This window comes from Cynocephalus volans, chromosome X, assembly GCF_027409185.1.
Source record: "Cynocephalus volans isolate mCynVol1 chromosome X, mCynVol1.pri, whole genome shotgun sequence".
Lineage (NCBI taxonomy): Eukaryota > Metazoa > Chordata > Mammalia > Dermoptera > Cynocephalidae > Cynocephalus > Cynocephalus volans.
The window spans coordinates 111,368,487-111,392,929 of record NC_084478.1 but is presented as its reverse complement, the minus strand read 5'-3'; the positions used below and the strand labels follow the sequence as shown (position 1 = coordinate 111,392,929).

Sequence of the window (24,443 nt, the reverse complement as noted above, 5' to 3'; positions counted from 1 at the left end):
AATACAAATAGCTTTTTTAAACAACAAGAATAAAGCCTTGCTCTGCATTCTTAATTCACTCAGAATTAGGTTCAAAGACCTTGCCTTACCTACAAGGGCGCACTTGATCTGCATCTGCTGCTCCTCATCTCTCCTCTCCCCTTTGGTTTACTGGGCTGGGAGTTTCAGACATGCTGAGGGTGCTTCCCTCTCAGGGACTGGGCTCTTGCCTTCCTCTCTGGGATGCTCTTTCCCCAGTAGCCATATGGAATACTCCCTCACTTCCTCGAGTTCTTCTTTCACTCCCTCACTTCCTTCAGGCACATGGGGGCCCACTCCGGGGTGCCAGGAGTGTGGGCCAATCTGATGGCGGGGGCAGGCGCAGGGCTGCCTCGCTCATGCCTCGCTCATGCCTCGCTCATGCCTCGCTCATGCCTCGCTCATGCCTCGCTCCGAGTTGGCATCAGCAACCTCCCTGGCCCTGAGGATCTTGATGGGCAGTGCAGCCAGTTCGGTGCCCTGGGTCAGTCCACCATGAAGGAAGATGGTCTCCTTTCTCGAGAGTCACTATGCCGAGTCCATAGCCACCTGAGCCCATCATCACCAGTCCATTCCTGCATCCCACTTGCCTCCTGTCCCTGCAGCTCTGCTCAAGGCAGTCCAAGCCACCAACTCCTGAACTCTGAGCCGGAGACCTGCCACTGACACCCTGAGGAGCAGGATGCGCCTCTGCCACTCACAGCCAAGTGACAGTGAGACCTACTTTGTACTTTTAAATTTTGCTGTACAAATGGTGTTTTAGTATCTCTCTATACATTTATCTATTTATATAGATATAAAAGCAGTAAAGCTCATTGTTAAAGAGAAAATCTAAGCAATACACTTAGGTTTATTGACTGTCTGCTCCGATAACAGGCAAGAAAAATATTGGCACTCTGTCTAATTACAAGTTTTGAGTTTCTGAGCATTAATTTACAAGGTTCTTTCTTTGGGTAAAGTTATTTAACTTCTCATAATGCCTGCACGCTGATCTGAATAATGCCAGCAATGAACAATACCTTGAATAGCTCTGAGGATTAAGTTAGATAAAGTATAAAGTACCTATTGATTAAAGTCCTTGTGGGGCCGAGCCCCTGGCGCACTCGTGAGAGTGCAGCGCTGGGAGTGCAGCGACGCTCCCGCCCCGGGTTCGGATCCTATATAGGAATGGCCAGTGCACTCACTGGCTGAGTGCCGGTCACGAAAAAGACCAAAAAAAATAAAAAAATAAAAAAATAAAGTCCTGTGAAATGTCAATAACCTTTTTGCAAGTCACCTTCCAGAGAAAGCTTTCAAATAAACCTTGCTTAACACCTCAGAGACCAGCTCAACCATGTGGTTCCTACACCCAGGCTTCCAGGCACAAGATTTCATCTCTATAATTAATATTATGTTGAAGGAATACCCATGTGGACACAATTCTAGGAGAGCTTAAAACAATCAGTCATTAAGCTTTGGAAACCCATCATCTGAAAGGGAGGCTGATGGGCATATTGTGAGGAGAGAATAAAGGAGAAGCCAGTTTTCACTCCTGACTTGATGTGTGACCCTGGAAAAGTGTAGTACCCAATGGTCCTGTCCTTGATAATCTGTAAAATGGGAAAAATGATACTGTTAACCGAATTGAGGCTGCAGAGGCAAATTTGAAAATTTATTATGTCATTTATGAGCCAAATTTGAGGATTGACCCTGGAAACACAAGCCAACAGAGTTGGGAAGTGCCGTGGGGCTTTTCCACCAGTTTGAAGACTTCATTGAGAAAGGAGAACAAAGAATGAGAGAGGGGAGCTTTCCTTCAACATAGTTTTCTCATTTTCATTGGCTATTACATTTCATAAGAGGGGCTGTTACATATCATAAAAGTACAAAGTAGGTCTCACTGTCACTTGGCTGTGATTGATTGGTTCTAAGTTACAACATACAGTCTTAAATCTATAACATAGTTACAAGATAAATTCTAGGCAATTTTTAGATAAATTGATAACTTTCTATGATGCCTGTAATTCTGGGTTGAGGTCTTTGTTGTCAGTAATTCTGGAAATTTACAAAAAGCGTTTCTGAGAACAGGATGTCTCACCCAAGTCATGAGGTCCCCTTCAAGGCAATTAATATTTTTTAGAACTGTTTGTGTATGAGTCAGCTACAAGTCATCAATACCTTCCTCAGAGAGCTCGGGTGGGAGAAAAGGAGAAAACCTATAGAAATGTCTGGCTCATTGTATGACTTGGACAAACTGCCCAGTCTGCCTCCTCACTCCCAAGAAAGAGATGACTTTTAAATAAACCGAAGAGTATATCTCTCATAGAGAACATCTGGAAATGTAGCCACAAAAGAGAAACCTACAGATATTTACCTAATGCATGAGATTTCGTGTTATTTTCGTGTTGCGGGATGAATTAAGCAAGGAGTTTTGAGAAAAAGAAAAGGATAATTTGCTATTATTTCAGGTGATTTCCTATCTCCTTATTTTCCTTCTAGTTTGATACTGGAGGAGCAGTTTCCAACTAAGCTTTAAAAAAAAAAAGAGCATAAACTTGAACAAAGAGTAGTACCTGCGCCCATGCTGGACCACAAGACATTGGGTGAGTCCCCTCTGTGTTGACCTCATCCCTAACACAGAGGAACACTCAATACAGAAATAGTGTTTAGGGGCATGGGCTTTGGGATGAGATACATGTGGATTTGATCTTGGGCTCCTTTAGTGTGGGATGCATGATCTTGAGTAAGCAATTTCCTTTCTCTGAGTCTCACCTTTTCTCTTGTGCTGAATGGAAATTGGGATGGTTCCTGCCCTTTAAGGTTGTAGTGAAGATTAAATGAATTGCTATATTGAAAGCACTCAGAGCAATGTCCGGCATCTTCTAGCACCGAATACATGTTTGCATCATTCATTGTGATCATCATTACTCCTCCTAACTATCCAAAAGGAGAGTCATGTAGGTGGGGTTTGCATTGCCAGGTAGCGTGATTGTTCTGTGGTGCTGCAATGTTATTGTTGAGAACAGATTGGTTGACATACAGACTAAAGGAAGGCTATAGAAAACTCGTGAACAGACCTAGACGTATAACAGCATTTAATGTGAAATAGATGTGGCACTTGCAATCAGTGCCTTCAGATGCATGGTTCGAGAAATGGGACAAATGAAGCTGTAAAAGGTTCAATAAAAATCAAAGTTCAATAGTTTCCCCATAACATAAGTGATTTAATATTAATTAAAAGTCGACAATACAATAATAGCATAAAAACTACATATATCACAGCTCTATGAAATGTATACACAATCTATTTGGACATATACAAGCAAACAAAAATAATGGAATGAAACACAACAAAATGTTAACAATTTTTTTTTCCCCATGATGGTGGGATTGGTGGTTATTGATATTTTCATCTCTGTAATTAACTGTCTTTTAGTCACTTGGTAAAATGAGTACATATTACATTTACGATAAAAAAACCTTCAGCCCTTAAAAGCTTTGTTTGTTACTTATTAAACATATCAAATATACAAAATGTTACAGAGTGCTGTAAAATGAACACTTGTATACCCAGCTACCCAGGTTAAGCAACAAACTTGATAAATGCCTTGAGCCCATCCACTTAATTGTACCTTGTCGTTCCTTCACCCTTCAGATGTAACTTATAACCGGAATGAGGTGTTCATATTTGTATTAGTAAGGGTTCTCTAGAGATAGAATCAGTAGGATATGTTATAATTATATGAGAGGGACTTATTAGGGGAATTAGCTCACGTGACTATGAAGAAAAGTCCCACAACAGGCCATCTATAAACTGGATGCCGGTAGTGTGGCTCAGTCCTGGAACCCAAAAGCTGAAGAGTCTCATAGCTCACGCGACTATGAAGAAAAGTCCCACGTTAGGCCATCTGCAAACTGGATGCTGGTAGCGTGGCTCAGTCCAAGTCCTAAGGCCTCAAAACCAGGGAAGATGATGGTGTTCTTGGTGTAAATCCTGGAACCCAAAAGCTGAAGCGTCTCGAGCTCTGATGTCCATGGACAGGAGAGAAGAGTGTATCCCAGCTCCAGAGGATCAAGAGAGAGCTTCACCTCTTCCCTCTGTCTTTTGTTCTCTCTGGATCCCCAGTGGATTGGATGGCTCCCATCCACATTGAGGGTGGGTTTTTCACACCCAGGCCGCTCAGACTCTCATACTAATCTCCGCTGGAAACACTCTCATGGACACACCTGAAAAAATTGCTTTACCAGGTTTCTCAGCATTCCTTCATCTAACCAAGTTGACATCTAGAATTAACCCTCACCATACTCTTCATAAATTGCTTTATACTTATTAATGTGAATGAAAGCATCCTTAAAATATATATATATATATATATATTTCTTACTGTAGGTGCCCTTATCCTCCATTTGACACTTTGATTTAACATTACCTTTTTCAGATGTATACTGTATATGGCCTGATTCCTATAGGTCTAGAGCATTTATATTCACTGCTATATAATGCTCCATTGTAAGAATGGACCGCAATGTATTTTCTGGACTACTGTAGATGGACATTTTGGGTTTTTCTACAGTTTTGCTTCCACAAACAATGCTGAAAGGAGCATTATTATAGATGAGGCCATGTGCCAATATGACAGATATTCTCTAGTTTCTTGCTATTTAAAGTGTAATCCATGAAATAACAATTTGAACATTACCTGGTGTTTTAGTCAGGGTTCTCCATAGAAACAGAACCATTAGGATGTTTGTGTGCATTTGCAAGTGTGCATTTTTTTTTTTTAAGGAATTGGTTCATATGAATGTGAAATCTTGAAAGTCCAAAATCTTTAGGGAAAGCCAGCAGGCTGGAAAATCAACGAAAAGCTGCAGTTTGAGTCTGAAGGCAGTCTGCTGGTAGAATTCCCCCTTCCTCAGGAGAGGTCAGTCTTTTTTCTGTTAAGGCTTTCAACTGATTGCATGAGACTCACCCACATTATGGAGGATAATCTATTTTACTCAAAGTCTACTGATTTAGATAATAATTACATCTAAAAATGCCTTCACAGAAATATTTGGAATAATGTTTGACCACATATCTGGGTACTGTGGTCTAGCCAAGTTGACACAAAAAATTACCTGTCACAACTGGGATCCTGTTACAAATGCAGATTTTAAAGCCCTGCCACAGACACTCACCCTCTGCAACTCCCAGAAAGTGTGCCCTCTTAGCATTATGTCAGTATGTTCCATAGATGCGGGCTTATTTTGGTGGGAGTAGGGGACAGTTTCTAACCTTGCCTGCTCCAGGTTTGAGGTTTCTACACTTGGATATGGCCACTGAGGAGGTGAAGTGTTTGCATTCACACACTAGCTTTCTCCAGCACAAGGGTTACAGGAGGTTGGGATCACAAGGGACGGTGCTTGGAGTGGAATTCTGTGATCATTAAGAGAATAATCTCATTAAAGCTTTATGAGCAGCCAAATAGGGTTAATGGAATCCATATTTACAAAGATAAGCAGCAGTTATGTGCCAGGGCTGAGGGCAGGAGCTATAGGCAGGGATCCTAGGGGTAAAGGTATCAGTTCAAACTATTCCAAAAGGTTAAAACAGAGGCAATTCTCCCAAACTCATTCAATGAGGTTGCGGAGAAAATGAAACTCTCATACACTGTTGGCCATACTGCAAAATGGTGCATCCTCTATGGAAAATGGTCTGGAGGTTCCTCACACAATTGCATGAAATACTACCATTTGCAACAACATGGATGGACCTATAGAAAATTATATTAAGTGAAATGAGTCAGGCACAGAAAGAGAAACTTCACATGTTCTCACTTATTTGTGGGAGCTAAAAATAAACAAATAAATACACAAATATACAGGGGTCGGGGCGGGAGGGAAGAAGACACAACAATCACAATTCCTTGAAGTTGTTACGACAAACGAACAGATATGAGGTTGTTAGGAGGGATGGGGGAGAGGGAGGAGGCGAGGGAGGGGGCGAGGGAGGGGGAAGGGAGGTTTCAGTAATGGGCCACAATAATCAACCACATTGTATACTGATAAAATTTTAAAAAATAATAAAAGTAAATAAATTTTAAAAAATCTTTGTGCTTAAAGGACACTACCAAGAGAGCAAAAAGACAACTAGAGAGTGGGAGAAAATATTTGAAAATCATATATTTGATAAGGGTCTAGTATCTAGAGTATATAAATAACTCTTGCAATTCAACAATAAAAAGACAAATAACCCAATTTTTAAATGAGCGAACGATCTGCATAGGCATTTATCCAAGGAATATATACTTGTACAAATGGCCAGTAAGCACATGAACGATGCTCAACATCGTTAGCCATCAGAGAAATGCAAATCAAAACTACAATGAGATGTCATTATACACACCCACTGAAATGGCTATAGTCGAAGAGATGAACAATAACAAATGTGGGTGAAGATGTGGAGAAACTGGATCTCTCATACGCTGTTGCAGGGAATGTAAGATGTTGCCAACACTTTGGAAAAGAGTCAAACAGTCACTAGACTAGAGTGATTAGTAGTCACTCAAAAGTTAAAACTTACAGTTTCCATATGACCCAGCAGTTCCACTCCTAGGTATATACCTAAGAGACGTGAAAACATATAGCCACACAAAAACTTGCACACAAATGTTCATAGCAACATTATTTGTAATAGAAAAAAGTTGGAAATAATCCAAATGTCCATCAAACTGATCAATAAACAAAATGTGGTATATCCATACAATGGAATATTATTCATCCATAAAAAAGAATGAAGTACTGGTTCATGCTACAACCTGCATGAACCTTCAAATATGCTAAATGAAAGAAGCCACTTACAAAATACCACATACTATGATGCTATTTATATGAAAATGTCCAGATAGGCAAATCCCCAGAGACCGAAAGTATGTTAGTGTTTGACAGATGCTAGAGAAGAAGGGAATGAAGATGACTGATAATGGGCATGGGGTTTCTTCCAGTGTGGTGACGAAAAGTTCTCGAATTAAATAGAGGTGATGGATTGAATTGTATACTCAATAAAAAAAGAAAGAAACCCCTTCAAAGACGATGTACATATGGCAAATAAGCATATTAAAATATCCTCATCATCATATGCCATTAGGGCACTACAATTTTAAACAGTAAGATAGCACTACACATCTACTAGAAGGGTGAAAATCCAAAACAATGACACCACCAAGTGCTGTCAAGGATGTGGAGCAATGGGAGGACCTCTCATTTGTTGCTAGTGGGGATACAAAATGGCACAGCCACTTTGAAAGACAGCTTGTCAGTTTCCTTCAAAACTAAACATACTCTTACCTTACGATCCAGCAATTGTGCTCCTCGGTATTGACTCAAAATTGAAAAACTTAGATTGATCCAAAAAGCCTGTACGTGAAAGTTTATAACAGCTTTATTCATAATTGCTGAAACTGGGAAGCAACCAAGATGTCCTTTAGTAAGTGAGTGGATGAATCAACTATGGTACATCTATGCAGTGGAATATTATTTGGCATTAAAAAGAAGCGAGCTATCAAGCCATTAAAAGACATGAAGAGGCCATAAGGGCATATTACTAAGTGAAAGAAGTCAATATTAAATGGCTAAAAACTGCGTGATTCGAAGTATATGACATTCTGAAAAGCAAAACTATGGAGACAGTAAAAATAGAAAAACAAACAAACAAACAAAAATCAGTGGTTGCCAGGCTTTGAGGGGAGAGAGAGTTGAATAAGCAGAGCACAGAGGAGTTTTAGGACAGTGAAACTGTTCTGTATAATACTGTAATGGTAGATACATGTCATTATATATTTGTCAAAACCCCTAGAATGCACAACATGGAGTGAACTCTAATGCAGCTTATGGACTTTGGTGATAATAATGTGTCAACACAGGGTCATCAAGTGTAACAAATGTACACTCTTGTATGGGACATTGATAGTGGGAGAGGCTGTGTGTATTGGGGATGGGAAAGAAGAAACAGGAGATTTATGAGAACTCTCTATACTTTCTGCTCAACTTTGCTGTGAAACCAAAACTTCTCTAAAATGTAAAGTTCATTAAAAATACATTGCCCAACTTAACCTTTGAGATCTCTTCATCAAAACTGAACAAAACAAAAATTGGAGACAAGAGACGTTAAATTATATTCACAAATGGAAAAGAAGTTCGGGATATTTCAAATAAAAGTATGAAATTAGGGGCCAGGTGAGATGATGAGAGCTTGAGTATTTCTAAGGGAAAATATGAAATTATGGAAACAAGGTGTGAAGATAAGAAGAAATATTTTCAAAGAATGTTGAGATAGTGGAGGGGCCAAAGGCCAATGGGCTAGAAGTCCCAATGGTATTAAGATATAATTACGAGTAGGCACGAGATCAAGCCAGTTGGAAAGATAAAAGATTGTGCCAGCGAGTTGGAAGTTTGAATTAGTTGTGTCAGATGTAGTAAAGCAGCTTTGACTTATATTCCTTTATTCATTTAATACATATTTATTGCATGCCTTCTATGTGCCAGACACTATTCTAGGTAATTGAGATACATCAATTAGAAAACAAACAACAAAACACAGATCCATGCCCTTGTGGAACTGATATGCTAGCAATCTACTGCTGCCTGACAGATTACTCTAAAATTTATCAGTCTTCAATGCCATACATTCATTATCTCATGAAGTTTATAAGGGTTAAGAATCCGGGAGCAGCTGTGCTGGGTGGCTCTGGCTGAGATTCTCTCATGAGCTTGCTATTAAGTTGTCTGCCAGGGCTGCAGTCATTTGAAGGCTTGATGGGCTGGAGGATCTGTTTTCAAGTTCACTCACATAGCTGTTAGTAAAATACCTTAATCAAGCCCTTGCTGGCTGTTAGCCAGAGACCTCATCTCCTCACTACATGGGCCTTTCCCTAGGGCTTCTCATGACAGGGAAGCTGGCTTTTCCCAGAATGAATGATCCAAGAGAATGAGAGAGAGCAACTGATGTGGAAACTGCAAGCTCTTCTATAACCAAATTTCAGAAGTGGTATTCTATCACTTCAGTCACTTGTAGACACTGGGGATAGAGCAGTTAGCAAAGAAGTAAATATCCCAGCCGTCTTTCAGGAGATTTGGGAGGCATGTGGGCCTAGAGATGTACAGTCAGTTATGGTAGCAACAGGGCAGAAAAATAAGAGCAGAGACAGTCAAAGCACTCTCCTCAGACTAGGGTCAATTTGGGGGTTGAGAGGCCTTGGTCACGAATACTCTACAGCCTTAGGGATTCAGGCACCAGATCTTAAGATTCAGAAGGCTGAATCTCTGAAGGCTAGGAATTGTCAACGGATGGCACAAATACGAACAAGGGCTTATTGTGTAGGCCCTGCCCCTGCCTGCATGCACAATGGGAAATGCTGCCCCGACACAGGCGTGAGAAAACCCCTCACCCCTAACTACAGGTTATGGTCAGGCATAAGCTGTTTGAGAACAAAGCCTTTCGCTGTGTCCCTACTGCCTACTACAGGGTCTCCCATATCGTAGATGCATGATCCATTTCACATAGTAGGTGCTCAACCAAAATTTGGTGAATGAATGAATCAATGAATGAGATTCAAGGATTTCTACACAACATGTTTCAGCTGCATCAGAGAAGAGCCAAGAATGGACAGGAAAGATCGGTCCAGATGGGGTCTCTATTTATTGATTTTACTAAGTGAATGATGGGAGCTAGGGCAACACTACTGAAACTAACTGACTGACTTTCTGTCTGGGAGTTCCATTGAGACAAAAAACTAAAACATAAAAGTGAGTTGTTACTATATATTTAATTTTATTTCATTTAAACTGTATTTATTGACTTCTTCAAGGCTGGCCCTGGTGAACACATGGAGTGGGAGCTGGCAAAAGCCGCAGATGTGCCCTTCAGATGAAGTTGCTTGGAGGCCGCATGGGAGAAGAGGGTCTTGATGGCCTCCAGGCCAGCCAGACCACTAGCAGGGTTCCCATGGATGCACATAGGAGAGAAGAGCCATAGACAGCTGAAAAAAGGAGCCACTCAGAGGCCAGTGAGTCATCGCAAGGGACCAGCACATGGGCCGTTCCATGGGAAGTGTTTGGAGTGCGGGTGGTCAGGGAGACAGTCCCATCAGGGGAACACTGGGGCACAGCACGGACAGCTGACTTGCCCTCCAATCAGCACAGGACCACTCAGTGGAGACTGGCCTGGAGTGTAGACTGCAGGGGATGCAGTTTGCTGAAGGGACTCAGGCCCAGATTGGAGTTTCCACACAACCCGGGTGTACCAGACCTCACAAGACCCAGAAGTACTTGCAAGGTCAACAATTAAAACCTGAGCCATACAAATAGCCTTCCCCAGGGAATCAGCAGCAAAGCAGCAATTTAGGTCAACCACAGGGCTCCAGTGCTGGTTCCCTTAGGAAGTTCCCCCGTTTTAGAAGTAAACAAAGGACAACAAATTAGTTTAAGTGCAGAGCTGAAGTGATGGGAACAGCGAATCATCCAAAGCAGGACTGAAAGAAAAAACAAAAAACCCACAGATCAGAGACAAATTTCTGATATGAACCAGTAAAGGACTAACACCACCAAAGAACACCTATAAAACCTAGAATGGCCGGAAGCCCCCTGGCTCCCAAGCTGGGATGGGGAGAGGGCCAAGGACCTCAGCCATACACCCCAATGACCGCATCCAGCTATGACCACCGGGCCACCACCGGAAGCGACTCAGGCTCTCGAGCCAGGATGGGGGATTGCCAAGGGCCTCAGACATGCCCAGACCAGCAACAACCACATAGCCCCTGCCGAAGTGCCCTGGGCTCCTGAGATGGGGTGGTGGCAGCCCAGGGCCTCAGTCACGTGCTCCCGACGTCCGCACCCAGTCAAGTGACCACTGAGCCACCACCGCTGCTGGATGTCCCCTGGGCTCCCCTGCCAGAATGATGGGGGTGCCACAGGTCTTGATCACAACCTCCTCCTTCCTTCTCTTGCTATCCTATCCCCCTCCCCCTTCCCCTCTCCCCCTTTCCCCCCAACTGCTCTGCAAACACATCTTAGAATTAAAATAATAATAATAACAATTAATAATTTTTTTAAGAAAGTAAAAGTTACTCCCCCAATTTTTTTTAAAAAAACTATATTTATTAATAATGTTCACATAAATATGTTGCAACAAGATTGGGAACCTATTACCTAGAGCCATTAATTTTAAGATTTGTTGGCTATAGCTCCTAAAAATAATTTACATATTGAAATGTAGTTTTCATACTCCTCTAGCTCTAACCTTTGTAAACTAAATATGCCAGAAATATTAACTACACCACATTTGATATCCAATTATCATCTCCAGAAATATTTCCCCCAAAAGATTGCCTTACAGCTAGTGAAATTGTATGCTATTTTCCTGAGTTTACGCATCCTGATTGGAACTTTCCTTACAAAACAGGAGATTACATTTTGAAACTAATCAAAAAAACTTAAAACCTTTTCAGTAATCTTTTGAACAAAATAAACACCGATTACTGCTTCATTTTCGATATAGCTCTGATATTCGGTGATTTTTTTTTTTTTTTTTTGATTCCACATTTCTCAATGTGTAATCACCTGATTACAAGCAATACTGTTATTAGTACCTATGTTAGTTCAGGTTCTATGAGAAGCAGATACCAAGAAAAGACTTCTGTAGAAAAGATTAACCATGGGAAAAGCTTGGGAAGGATAAAGTGGAAGGAGCAGCAGAAGACAGGAAGAGCCCTCAGACTACCCACAAGAAGGATGTTTTTGAAAGCAGAGGGGGAAGAAAGAAGGATTAGATGGGAAGACTTTCAAACTGTCCCACAGTTCTAAGGTTTCTGACAGGTTGATGGAGATACTATGAGCCAAAGTTGCCTGTTAGAAGAGTCCCCCATCCCAAAAGAACAGACCTGCACTGGTACCCACTAACTGCACTAGTACCCCCCAGTCAGTGATTATCTGGAAGCAGTCTGAGGGAACCATGGCTTTGGTGCAAATGCAATGGTAGATTCAGAGGGGCAGCAGCTGGGGCTGTCAGTCAACTGTGCTCCCCATAGCAGGATATTCAAGTGGCACATTTTCATAGTCACCACAGTCCGTCTTTGTACTGCATGGATCTACTTCTCCATGCAGGTCCAGAGAACAGCTCCTCCCTCATTCCTGTGGGCCGCTGTTCACGAAGGGAAACTTAACAGGGGAAGGACAGGGGACGAACTGCAGCCCCTGTTGCCGCATTTGGTCTTTGGGCCAGAACTGGTAATTATTCTCTTTCTTTTCCACTACCCATTTTAAATTTCCCTCATCCTCACTTATTATCTCAACAGGTCTTGAAGGCTTACCTTGTCATGTGAACCCAACCTTTATTCCTGAGGGGTTCGAACCCTTGGCAATGACATTATCCATTCACAGGTAAATGGAGCAAGAGAGTACCAGGAGGCACCCAGGTAGATTACCTGGTTCCACGTGTATTTCTCCCTGATCCATTGTATGAATGCAGTTCTACCTTCTCCTACTGATCATAGTCAGTAATTTCTGGCACAATGTGCATTCCTCTTCTTGCCTGCTGGTTTCTAAACGCCAGTGCTCGTTGTTCATAAGTTGTTATGAATGCCAATGCTTGTAGTTCAATGCTGGTTGTTCAAACCCCTGCTGTAAACCTTGTGGGCCATTGTGATGGAAAGTAGGCACTTTCCTTCTTCCACCCTTGATTCCAGATCTCATTTTTCCACTTAGGTCCAAAGCCCAATAGAGAGGTCTTTGGTTTAATACACATACTGTATCATGGACGATGGCATGTGGAGTGTAGTAACATTAATAAAGCAAATGTATTTCACAGGGCCTAGCTTCCAAAGCCCTGTAGTTTCAGGTATAGCCTAATTTTTAAAATTTACATATAGAAATGTCAAGCTTGCAAAATACAGGAAACTTTCCCTAGGCTAAAGTCTCTGTTGTAGATAAAGAATTGCAACACAGCAAAATTGCTGGCTCAACAACAGATGTCCTTGGTTAACCTAGTGATTGATATGTTAAGAAAGTTGCTTGATTTTTGTGTAAAAATGCTAAGTAAATTGCTGTAAGAAAAGACAGTGTTTGCTAAAAACAAGCTTTTGTCGGTGGATTGACTTAACCTTTTGCAAATTGCATTATGGAATGCCACTTTGTTTATTTCACTGATATAACTAGTTTCCATTTGTTAAAACGATACTTAGCCATAATTCTGCCCATATCCTTGTGTTCTTTGTAATGATTAAATCAACTGAATTTTCTTGTGAAACTTCCTTGTGTTTACAATAGAAGCGAGAGGCTAACTTTGAATTGCCGCTGTCACATTCAGTTTTCTCTTCCTAATGGGGAAATTACTGAAGTGCAGTCCTTCCGGGCCTCTTGATGCATACATAGGGCTTTGAGTAATTGCATAATTCTTTTTTTTTTTGTCTCCGTTATGCAGGGGGAAGTGTAACAATGGCACCCGATTTTCACAGTGTTGTCTTTTTTTTTTTTTTTTTAATTTTATTTTGTCGATATACATTGTAGCTGATTAATGCTCCCCATCACCAAAACCTCCCTCCCTTCTCCCTCCCCCCCTCCCCCCCAACCATGTCCTTTCTGTTTGTTTGTTGTATCAACTTCAAATAATTGTGGTTGTTATATCTTCTTCCCCCCCCCCGGTTTGTGTGTGTATGTGTGTGTGAATTTATATATTAATTTTTAGCTCCCTCCAATAAGTGAGAACATGTGGTATTTCTCTTTCTGTGCCTGACTTGTTTCACTTAATATAATTCTCTCGAGGTCCATCCATGTTGTTGCAAATGGCAGTATTTCATTCGTTTTTATAGCTGAGTAGTATTCCATTGTGTAGATGTACCACATCACAGTGTTGTCTTTGATTGGTGCTTTAGCTTTGTTCTGTGAGGTCAGTTGCTTCCAGATGGTGCAGTATGTGATGTGATCAGTGGATCCCCTCTTCATGGACCCATTTCTGCACCTTCTCTATGGTGAAACGGCTACCATGTTCCAATGCTGTGCTGTGTGAGATTCTATGCTTGTGGATCAGGCACCCCAAAAGCCCCCAGATAATGGTTCTTAATGAGGCTGTTCAGGCAAAAAGGCAAACCCATACCCAGAATAGGCATGTATCCCTGTAAGCATGAACCACTGACCTTTCCAGGATGAAAAGCATCCAACATAGTCAACTTGCCACTAAGTGGTGCCCTATTAGTCTGCTTGGATTTGTTTGTTTGTTTGTTTGTTTTTACTGTTGTTTGAGTTCCTTGTATATTCTAGATATTAATCCCTTGTGGGATTCATAGTTTGTGAATATTTTCTCCCATTCTGTCGGTTGTCTTTTCACTCTGTTAATTGTTTCTTTGGCTGTGCAGAAGCTTTTTAGTCCATTTCTATTTTTATATTTTTATAAATATTCTGATCCGAGGTAGGTCTCATATCCTCAAATGCTTGTTTGAATATGATTAATTCTGTTTGAACTGTTCACTTAGTTTCTTTCCGCTTTATGGTTGTTTGCTTTGTGAGAAGTTTTGTTTCCTCATCTTTTTTTAAGAATGTTTTTGTATGGAATTTCTTTCTTCCTTTGGTGTATTTGTATGATATTGGTTTGTTTTACAAAAATCCTACTTTAACGATGCCAATTTTTGTCGGGATAGCAAAGTCCAGGCCTTTAAGCCTTTTTCTTTGCTTGTTTTGGTGGCAGAGGGAGAAGTTTTGAGTGCTCTGATTCTGTGGTTCTCTCATGTCCTGCAAGAGCATTTTTCTTTTCCATTTTTGTTTTTTCCCCCTTTTGTTTCTTTTCCCCATCATTACTAAATGCCAAAGGATGCTTCACCCTTCCTCTTTGCCGTTTCTCTTCTTCTTCCTTTTTTTTTTTTTTTTTTTTTTTTTTTTTTTTTTTTTTGTGGTGGGCTGATATGGGGATCCAAACCCTTGACTTTGGTGTTATAACACTGTGAAGCTATTTTTAAGTCTTGTAAGTCTTCCCTACCTCTTTAAATGTCACATATGTCACATATTTTGAAGTCTCTTCTCTATAGACCCTGCTCTTATCTTCCAGGATATCTTTTTGGTATTTTCAGACTTATCATGGGCCTAGTCATTCTGGCCGTACTTTTAGATCAACTTTAAGCTTGCCATCTTTCTTCCTCAGTATCTCTTGCAGCTCTTCTTGGTCTGTCTTTGCTTGCCACTAAGCCCACTGATGAGCGTGTGACAGATCATGTGCTGGAATATCGTGCTTTTTCTCGTTTTACTCACAATTATTTTGAAGTTTTGTCATCTGTTTCTAAGTGATGATGAGTATGTGCTTTTGGACAGATTTACATTTGTTTTTTCTTGGTGATTTGCATCATTTTGGAAGGAAGTATTGAGAGGCAGGTAGATAGATGGTCAATGTTGTCTTCTGCTCACTTACCCCTGATTTCTACTGACATTTTATCTTATGCCAATATGTATATGTATGAAGGCACACACAAACGTAAACTCTTACACACACACTCGAGTCTATTCCTATTCTATGTCTACAGTGGAGGTCTCCTGAGGTGGCTGCCTGATTCACCATCTACAAGGGTACTTCAAAAAGTTCATGGAAAAACAGAATTAAAAGATAATACGGATCTTTTCATGAACTGTCTGAAATACCCAAGTATTTATTCAATAAATATTTTGTCCACTGCTAACCTTGGTGGCAGATAAGGGACTGTGGATGTCTTCTCAGGATTTGTAAATATTCTTCACTCTGAAGCAGGTTCATAAAGATGGACAAAAACGCCCCAGCCACACTACTAGACCTTGCTGTACGAAGTCTGCTGAGTAATGAACGTGTAGCTATCCATGGCCTTGAAGAGCTCCCAAGAGTCATGTTCGCTCCGTTTTTCACTGCCGCCTTCTTGGGTGGTCATAAGAAGGTACTGAGGGAAATGGTGAGGATTTGGCCCTATCCCTGTCTCCACGTCGGGACATTGAGAGTACGGGAGTCACAATATGACAATTTCGAAGCTATGATTGACGGTCTACAGATCCTTCCTGCCCAGAACTCTTCTTCTTGGTAAGACTATGTATAATAGAGACATAGTGAGTCAGCAGGAGGGTACGAGACGGGCGTAGGAGACGGCCTAACAGTCTTTCAAAGGTAGTTAATGGTGAATGCTGAGGATCTCTGTGAGGCTGTTGGTGGAACATTTGGGGTCACCTTAAGGACTCTAATGTCTTACAGAGTTGATTATGGAACAGAAGGGATTGAGGATACTATTAATAGATTTGCCTCCTGGGTATGATTACATGGAAAAAGGACATGGGCATTGAGACTGGGATCATCAGAAGAGAAGAAAAGATGGGGAAAAGAAAGAAAGGCGCTAAATTTTTATGGAAAAGGCTTTGTTGGTAAATGGTGTATGGACTGAAGACCAGGGATAAAGGGATTTTGTTTCAGCTTCCCATCATTGATCCTGCTGGGTTGTATTAAAATCAGCTACCTCTCAGATATTCTGTCTTCTCCTCTCCTTACAGGGCGCCAAAACTGAGGATTCTAGATGTAAGTCAGAATCCAGGCTGCAGGACCACATGCTCTGAGATCAGGACCACATTCCCTTTCTGTTTTCATTCATGTGTTCACTCTCAGCACTCTATTGTGAAAACAGAAGAAGCCCCACAAAGAGTTAGGTGCCCCGGAACTGTAAATTCAGAGTCTGAGCCTCAGTCATCCAGGGAACCTGTGGAATTATTAGTGAACATTTCCCTAGATAGTACCTGGAGAACAGGGCGATTTCTTTCTTTACTTCGAAATAAAGTAGAGCAGAGCTTTGGGTCCTTGCACCTCTGCTGCAGAGTTTTGCAATTTGATGGAAGGCTTGCCCACGAACACATCCTGCAGCTTCTGGATATGGGATGCATTGGTCACCTGAAAGTGGATGACATTTATCTGAGTCAAGTCACCACCCTTTTGGCTCAGATGACCCACCTCCACAGCCTTAGTATGTCTCACATCCGTTTTACATCTTGTGTGAGGAGACGCTTTGGGACTTTTCTCACCCATCTTGGGCAGATGAACACCCTTCAGCAGATCCGTTTGTATTCCTGCCGCACGCATCCGCTTCAGGAACTGCTCAGGTGAGGAGCTGGGGAAAGACCTGGGTTCCCTGAACCACCCCATTGTTAAGACAGGAGAGCAACCATTCTTGGATATTCCTAATCTCCTTGTAACCCATTCCTCCTTCCACCTCAATATGGGCACTGCTGGGTGTATGAAACTGGCCAGGCTAGAGAAGCTAGAAAATTATGATGTGATCATTCATTCTTTCAGTCAGTCAGTCGACCATGTGCAGACACCATGATAAGTCTGTAGATACATTGGTGAAAAAGACCCAGTCCTTCTCCCCTTGGAGTTTACAGCCTTTTAGGGAGGAAGGGGAGACGTTCAGATGGAGAAATGTTTTATGCTGTGGCACTGATGCACCTCATCATGGTCTGGCTAGAACAGTTAATACTGCCAGATCATTTTGCTCCTGTATTTTACCCAAGCGTTAGGCCCTGAGTAGAGTGCTTGTCATTTGGGTTTTGGTCAAAAGGAATCCTTAGTTGACTGCTTTCCCAGTTCCCTCCCCACCAAATAAGTAAACTAAATCCACCATTGATTTCATTGTAAGTACTAAGTGCATTAAATTTTTTTCCACTTAATCTTTCCCACAACTCTACATAATAGTTGCTATTGTGCATGTTTTAAAGATTTAAGAAACTGTATCTGAGAGTGGAAAAGTAATTTTCTTAGAGTCTGATTCCAAAGCCCACATTGTTAACTGCTGTTGCAACATATGTGCAAATTAGTTTATTCTAGAGCCGTAGATACCTCTAACTCAGGACTCCTTGTCCTGGTCCAATCCTCATTGTGCAGAAATAACTTTCTTTTTTCTGTCTACAGATACCTGCCACCTCAGTTGGATGCATTGTATCTCTCTTTCTGTGGACTTTCTAACAGAGGCATCACTGTCCTGTCCCAGAGCCCTGCAGCCACCCATCTAAGATTGCTGAGTCTAAGTAACAACGAGATATCCTGGGAACTTTCTGAGTCCTTCCAGACTCTGCTGGTGAGTGTCTCAGGCACCCTGCAGTATCTAGAGATAGATGATTGCCTGATGACTGATTCTACTCTCACTGCTGTCATTCCGGCCCTGAGCCGCTGTTCCCACCACCGTGTCTTTAGCTTCGCCTCCAACCCCATTACAATGCGTGTGCTCACCAGTCTTCTGCAGCACTTAACAAACCTGACGGAGCTGAAGCGTGTAATTTATCCTGTCCCTGTCCATTGCTATGAACAATTGCATAATCCTCGCAGTTTGAACCGACAGAAGCTTTCTGAAGTGCAGGCCCAATTGAAGGCGATGCTGCAGGTGGTAAAGCGGAATGACATGCGCTGGACCAGTTCTCCTGAGTGATTTTCATGGTACAAGGACTTGATTTAACACTGACGTGTGGCCATTAAAGCACGTAGTGTTCTCACCTGTAGCCCAAGCTTTAGAGACACATATGTAAAATTTTATAGTTCCAGGAACCTCGCGTTAGGAAGATTCCATGTGTAACTGACCTCTATAAAAATAAAGAACTCTAAAGAAAACAGAGGGCTTTGAGAGGTCCTATGGGTCTCTTACCCATTGTCCTCCAAATCCTCCTCCTTGCTCCTGACCACAGTGTTGGGTATGTGACATTGGCTGACCTAGTCATGGTATACCATTTCCCTGCCCAGACTAATTGGTTCACTTACGGGTACTTGACACAAGTCAAAAGAGTTGAAACCTTTTCTTGATGATATTTTGGAATAGCTGGTGGTTATTGAAGCCAATAATTTTACCCTCCAAGGTCCTTTAAACTTCTCATATTTATGACGGCCTTAGGCTGCTTATGAGAAACTATTTGCATCTAAAAGGAAAAAAACCAAACCAAAAAAAAAAACCAAACCTATGTCCACTACCTACTGGTGTCTTTATCAGTCCGTTGCTACCTCCTTTCTTAGGTCTTAGAACCCTGTGGCTCAGTCGTTCCTTATATCACACCCATTCACCAAGGATCTCTTATTAGTTCAGTACTGTTCCAGGTGCTGAGAATAAAAAGGCAAATAAGACAAAGCCCCTACTTCCAGCCACTCAGAATACAGCTGTTCCTATGATTTGTCTGTTCCCCTACTCTTTCTTAGGGCGTTTGGGAAAGTTATTTAAACCCCCTGTACCCCAGGTTTTTTTTTTTTTTTTTCCACACACTCTGTTCAATCCACGCTGGCCTCTTTATGCTGTTGGATAGCTCCTCAACACTCAGGTCATGGCTTTAATGTTACCTCCTCGGAGAGGTTTTCTCTTACTTCCCTTTACTTATTGTACTTCCCTTACTTCCTTTGCTTCCCTTACTTTACCATGTTGTAGCTCTCTCTCAATGTACCATGTATGTTCCCTTCATGGTACCCATCGTTCCATATGCATTTGCTCCCTCTGCTCTTACAGCAATAATTTGTGCATATCGTTTACCCTTTGAAGTGAAAGCACTGCACTTCAAAGACTTAGTAAGAGAATAGAATGTTAAAATAACTAATTAAATATCTGTTTGTATGATTACACATTAAAATGGTAAAACATTGCATTTCAACGACTTAGTAAGAAAAAGATGTAATATTAATTAATAACTTTTTCTAATCGTTTACATGCTGAAATGCCAACAGACTGAATGTAAATGAGTCAGTAACAAAAATGAATGAAAAGTTACTAATTAAAAATTAATGTACAGCGTTCCCTGTTGAAATGAAATCAGACCACAATTTAAAGACTTAGTAAGAAACAAGTTGCAAGGTAGTTAATGTGTTTATACTGTTTCCATGTTAAAATGATAACATACTGCTTTTCAGACTCAGTTAAAAAAATAATTAAAATTAAATAATTTTGTTCTTGTTGGTTACATGTTGGAATAACATACTGTATTACAAAGACTTAGAGAAAAGAATGTAAAAAATAATAATTAATAAAAATAGTTAATAATGTTTTTATTGCTTTCATTGTGTAATGACAACATACTGCATTTCCAACTTAGAAAGTAAAACATGTTAAAATAACCAAAACAGAATTTGTATGTGTTTTTTTCTTGGTGGAATAACAGATGTGGTTTTAGTTTGCATTTCCCTGATGACAAGTGATGTTGGGCATTTTTTCATGTATCTGTTGGCCATTTGTGGGTCTTCCTTTGAAAAATGCCTATTCAGCTCCTTCGCCCATTTTTTAATTGGGTTACTTGTTTTTCCGTTGCAAAGTTGTTTGAGTTCATTGTGTATTCTGGATATTGATCCTTTGTCCAATGTATATTTTGCAAATGTTTTCTCCCACTATGTTGGTTGTCTTTAACTCTGTTAATTGTTTCTTTTGCTGTGCAGAGCCTTTTTAGTTTGATATAATCCCACTTGTTTATTTTTCCTTTAGTAGCCCATGCTTTGGGGGTTGTATTCACGACGTCAGTGCCCAGTCCCACTTCCTGGAGTGCTTCTCCTAAGTTTTCTTTAAGTAGTCTTATTGTTTCAGGGTGTATATTTAATTCTTTAATCCATTTTGAGTTGATATTGGTATATGATGAGAGATATGGGTCTAGTTTCATTCTCCTGCATATGGATATCCAGTTATCCCAGCACCATTTGCTGAAGAGGCAGTCTCTTCCCGAATGTATAGGCTTGGTGTCTTTGTCAAAGATCAGATGGCTGTAGGTGGGTGGGTTGATTTCCGGATTCTCTATTCTATTCCATTGATCACTCTGTCTGTTTTTATGCCAGTCCCATGCTGTTTTGGTTATTATAGCTTTGTATTATTGCTTGAAGTCAGGTAGTGTTATGACTCCAGCTTTATTTATATATTTATTTCTTTCTTTCTTTCTTTCTTTCTTTCTTTCTTTCTTTCTTTCTTTCTTTCTTTCTTTCTTTCTTTCTTTCTTTCTTTCTTTCCCTCCCTCCTTCCTTCCTTCCTTCCTTCCTTCCTTCCTTCCTTCCTTCCTTCCTTCCTTCCTTCTTTCTTTCTTTTTGCTCAGAATTGCTTTGACTATGAATGGTCTTTTGTTATTCCGTATAAATGTCTAGATAGCTTTTTCCTTTTCTGAGAAAAATGTAATTGGAATTTTCGTGGGGATTGCATTGAATTTGTATAGCACTTTGGGTAGTATGGACATTTTCACAATGTTGATTCTTCCAATCCAAGTGCATGGGATATCTTTCCATCTTCTTGTGTCCTCTTTAATTTCTCTCAACAGTGGTTTGTAATTCTCAGTATAGAGCTTTTTCACATCCTTGGTTAACTCTATTCCTAAGTATTTTATTTTGGGGGTGGCTATCGTAAATGGGCAAGCTTTCTTGATTTCGCTTTCTGCATGTTCACTACTGGAGAATAGAAATGCTACCGATTTTTCTGTGTTGATTTTGTATCCTGCAACTTTGCTGAAATCATTTATCAACTCCAAGAGTTTTTTTGTAGACGCTTTAGGCTGTTTCATGTCATCTGCAAACAGGGACAGTTTGACTTCATCTTTTCCAATCTGGATGCCCTTTATTTCCTTCTCTTCTCTGATTGATCTGGCTAGTACTTCCAACACTATGTTCAATAGGAGAGGTGAGAGTGGGCATCCTTGTCTAGTTCCTGTTCTTAAGGGAAAGCTTTTCCCCATTCAGAATGATATTGGCAGTGGGTTTATCATAAATGGCTTTAATTATGTTGAGATACTTTCCGTCTCTACCTAAATTGTAGAGAGTCTTTATCACGAACGAGTGTTGAATTTTGTCAAATGCTTTTTCAGCATCAATAGAGATGATCATATGGTCCTCGTGTTTGATTTGGTTGATGTGGTGTATCACATTTATTGCTTTGCATATGTTGAACCAACCTTGCATCCCTGGGACGAATCCCACTTGATCACGTTGTATAATTTTGCGTATGTGCTGCTGTACTCTGTTAGCTAGTATTTTATGGAGGATTTTTGCATCTATATTCATCAAGGATATTGGCCTGCAGTTTTCTTTTCTTATTATATCTTTGTCTGGTTTTGGTATCAGGGTGATGTTTGCTTCATAGAATGAGTTTGGGAGAATTGCCTCTGTTTCAACCTTTTGGAATAGTTTGTAGAGAACTGGTGTCAATTGCTCTTTGAATATTTGGTAGAATTCTGCAGTGAACCCATCTGGTCCTGGGCTTTTCTTTGTTGGGAGCCTTCTGATAACAGCTTCAATCTCTTTTAGTGTTATTGGTCTGTTCAGATTTTCTACATCATCATGGCTCAGTTTTGGCAGTTTGCGTGGGTCCCGAAATTTAGCCATTTCCTCCAGATTTTCAAATTTGTTGGCATATAGTGGTTTATAGTAGTCAATGATGATTTCTTGTATTTCTGCAGTATCAGTTGTAATACCACCTTTTTCATTTCTAATTTTTGTTATTTGGGGCTTCTGTCATCTCCTTTTAGTTAGCCATGCTAGTGGTTTGTCAATTTTATTTATCTTTTCAAAAAACCAACTTTTTGTTTCATGGATCTTTTGTATCATTTTTCAGATTTCTATTTCATTTAGTTCTCCTCTGATCTTAATGATTTCTGTCCATCTGCTAAATCTGGGTTTGGATGGTTCTTGTTTTTCTAGTTCTTTAAGTTGAAGTATTCGATTGTTTACTTGCCATCTTTCCATTCTTCTGAAGTAAGCATTTAATGTGAGAAATTTCCCAGTTAGTACTGCTTTTGCAGTATCCCACAGGTTTTGGTATGATGTATCATTGTTTTGATTAGTTTCAATAAATTTTTGATTTCCTGTTTGATTTCTTCTTGGACCCAATTGTCATTAAGTAGAATGCTCTTTAATTTCCATGTGTTTGTATTGTTTCCAGAATTTCGTTTGTTATTGATTTCTAGTTTTAATCCATTGTGATCTGAAAAAATACATGGGATAATTCCAATTTTTTTGAATTTGCTGAGACTTGATTGTGACCTAACATGTGATCTATCCTGGAGAATGATCCATGTGCTGATGAGGAGAATGAATATTCTGAGGTTTCTGGATGGAATGTTCTGTAGATATCTGCCAAGTCCAATTGGTCTAGAGTGTTGTTTAGATCTTGTGTTTCTCTGCTGATTCTTTGCCTAGATGATCTGCCCAATATTGATAGTAGGGTGCTCAGGTCCCCTGCTGTTATGGTATTATTGTCTATCTCCTTCTTTAGGCCAATTAGAGTTTGCTTTATAAATCTGGCTGCTCCAACATTGGGTGCATATATAGTTATGGTTGTTATGTCTTCTTGATGGATGAATCCTTTTATCCTTATGTAGTGGCCCTCTTTATCTCTTTTTATGGTTTTTAGTTTAAAGTCTATTTTATCAGATATAAGAATAGGTACTCTGGCTCATTTTTCATTTCTATTTGCATGGTATATCTTTTTCCATCCTTTCACTCTCAGTCTATGTGTGTCTTTATGGGTGAGGTGAGTCTCTTGAAGGCAGCAAACAGTTGGGTCCATACTTTTACTCCAGTCAGTCAGTCTCTGTCTTTTGAGTGAGGAATTTAATCCTTTTACATTAAGAGTTGTTATTGAAAAGTGTTGATTTACTCCTAGCATTTTATTGATTTTTGTTTGGATGTCTTAAGTGTCTTTTGTTCATTTCTTTCTGATTTAATGTTTGTCTTCTGTTTTTGTTGGTTTCCTGGGTTGTAGATAAACTTTTTTTTTCCTCATTGTTAGCATTTTTATTTAACTAGTGGGTTTTGAATTTTCTTGAGTTTTTATGGCAGTGGCAGTTATTATTCAGGTACCAAAAAAGAAAGACAGTGTCTTTTGCAAAGTAGAAGTTTTCAATTTTAATGAAGTCCAAGTTATTAAAGACTTCTTTCATAGATTGTGCCTTCGGCGTTATATATAAAAACCCCAAATCATCTGGGTTTTCTCCTATGTTCTATAACTTGCCTTTTGCTGGGTCTGTGATCCAGTTTGAGCTATTATTTACAAAGACTTAACGGGTCTGTGTCTAGATTCAGGTTGTTGCATTTGGGTGTGCAGTTGTTTCAGCACCATTTGTTTTAGAGACTATCTTTTCTCCATTGCATTGCCTTTGTCCCTTTTTCAAAGTTCAGTTGACTATATTTGTGTGGATCTGTTTCTGGCCTCTCAATTATATTCCAATGCTCGATCTGCTTATTCTTTCACCAATACCACAGTGTCTGGAACACCGTTGCTTTAAAGTGAGTCTTGACATTGGGTAGTGTCAGTCATTTGACTTTCTTCTTCCTCTTCAGTATGGTATTGGGTATTCTGGGTCTTTGCTTCTCCATGTAAGCATTAGAATCCATTTGATCATATTCACAAAATAACTTGCTTTGATGGTGATGAATCTATAGGTCCGTTGGGAAGAACTGATATCCTGACAACATCTTGAGTTTGTACCCAAAAACA

General features: G+C 40.3%; 1 protein-coding gene across 1 annotated transcript; it reads left to right on the top strand.

Moving 5' to 3' along the window:
• Positions 1-15,767: 15,767 nt before the first annotated feature.
• On the top strand, positions 15,768-18,440 carry LOC134368193 (melanoma antigen preferentially expressed in tumors-like). Its single transcript, XM_063084737.1, has 4 exons — positions 15,768-16,057; positions 16,519-16,543; positions 16,631-17,118; positions 17,927-18,440. The coding sequence occupies exons 1-4, from the start codon at positions 15,768-15,770 to the stop codon at positions 18,438-18,440; spliced, it is 1,317 nt and encodes a 438-aa protein (XP_062940807.1).
• The last annotated feature ends 6,003 nt before the right edge of the window (positions 18,441-24,443 follow it).

Excerpts from the sequence above, each read along its gene's own strand:
- LOC134368193 (XM_063084737.1), top strand. The coding sequence starts at position 15,768 with ATGGACAAAAACGCCCCAGCCACACTACTAGACCTTGCTGTACGAAGT. Across the intron at positions 16,058-16,518 it reads GCCCAGAACTCTTCTTCTTG|GGCGCCAAAACTGAGGATTC; the intron begins GTAAGACTATGT and ends CTCTCCTTACAG. Across the intron at positions 17,119-17,926 it reads CCGCTTCAGGAACTGCTCAG|ATACCTGCCACCTCAGTTGG; the intron begins GTGAGGAGCTGG and ends TTCTGTCTACAG.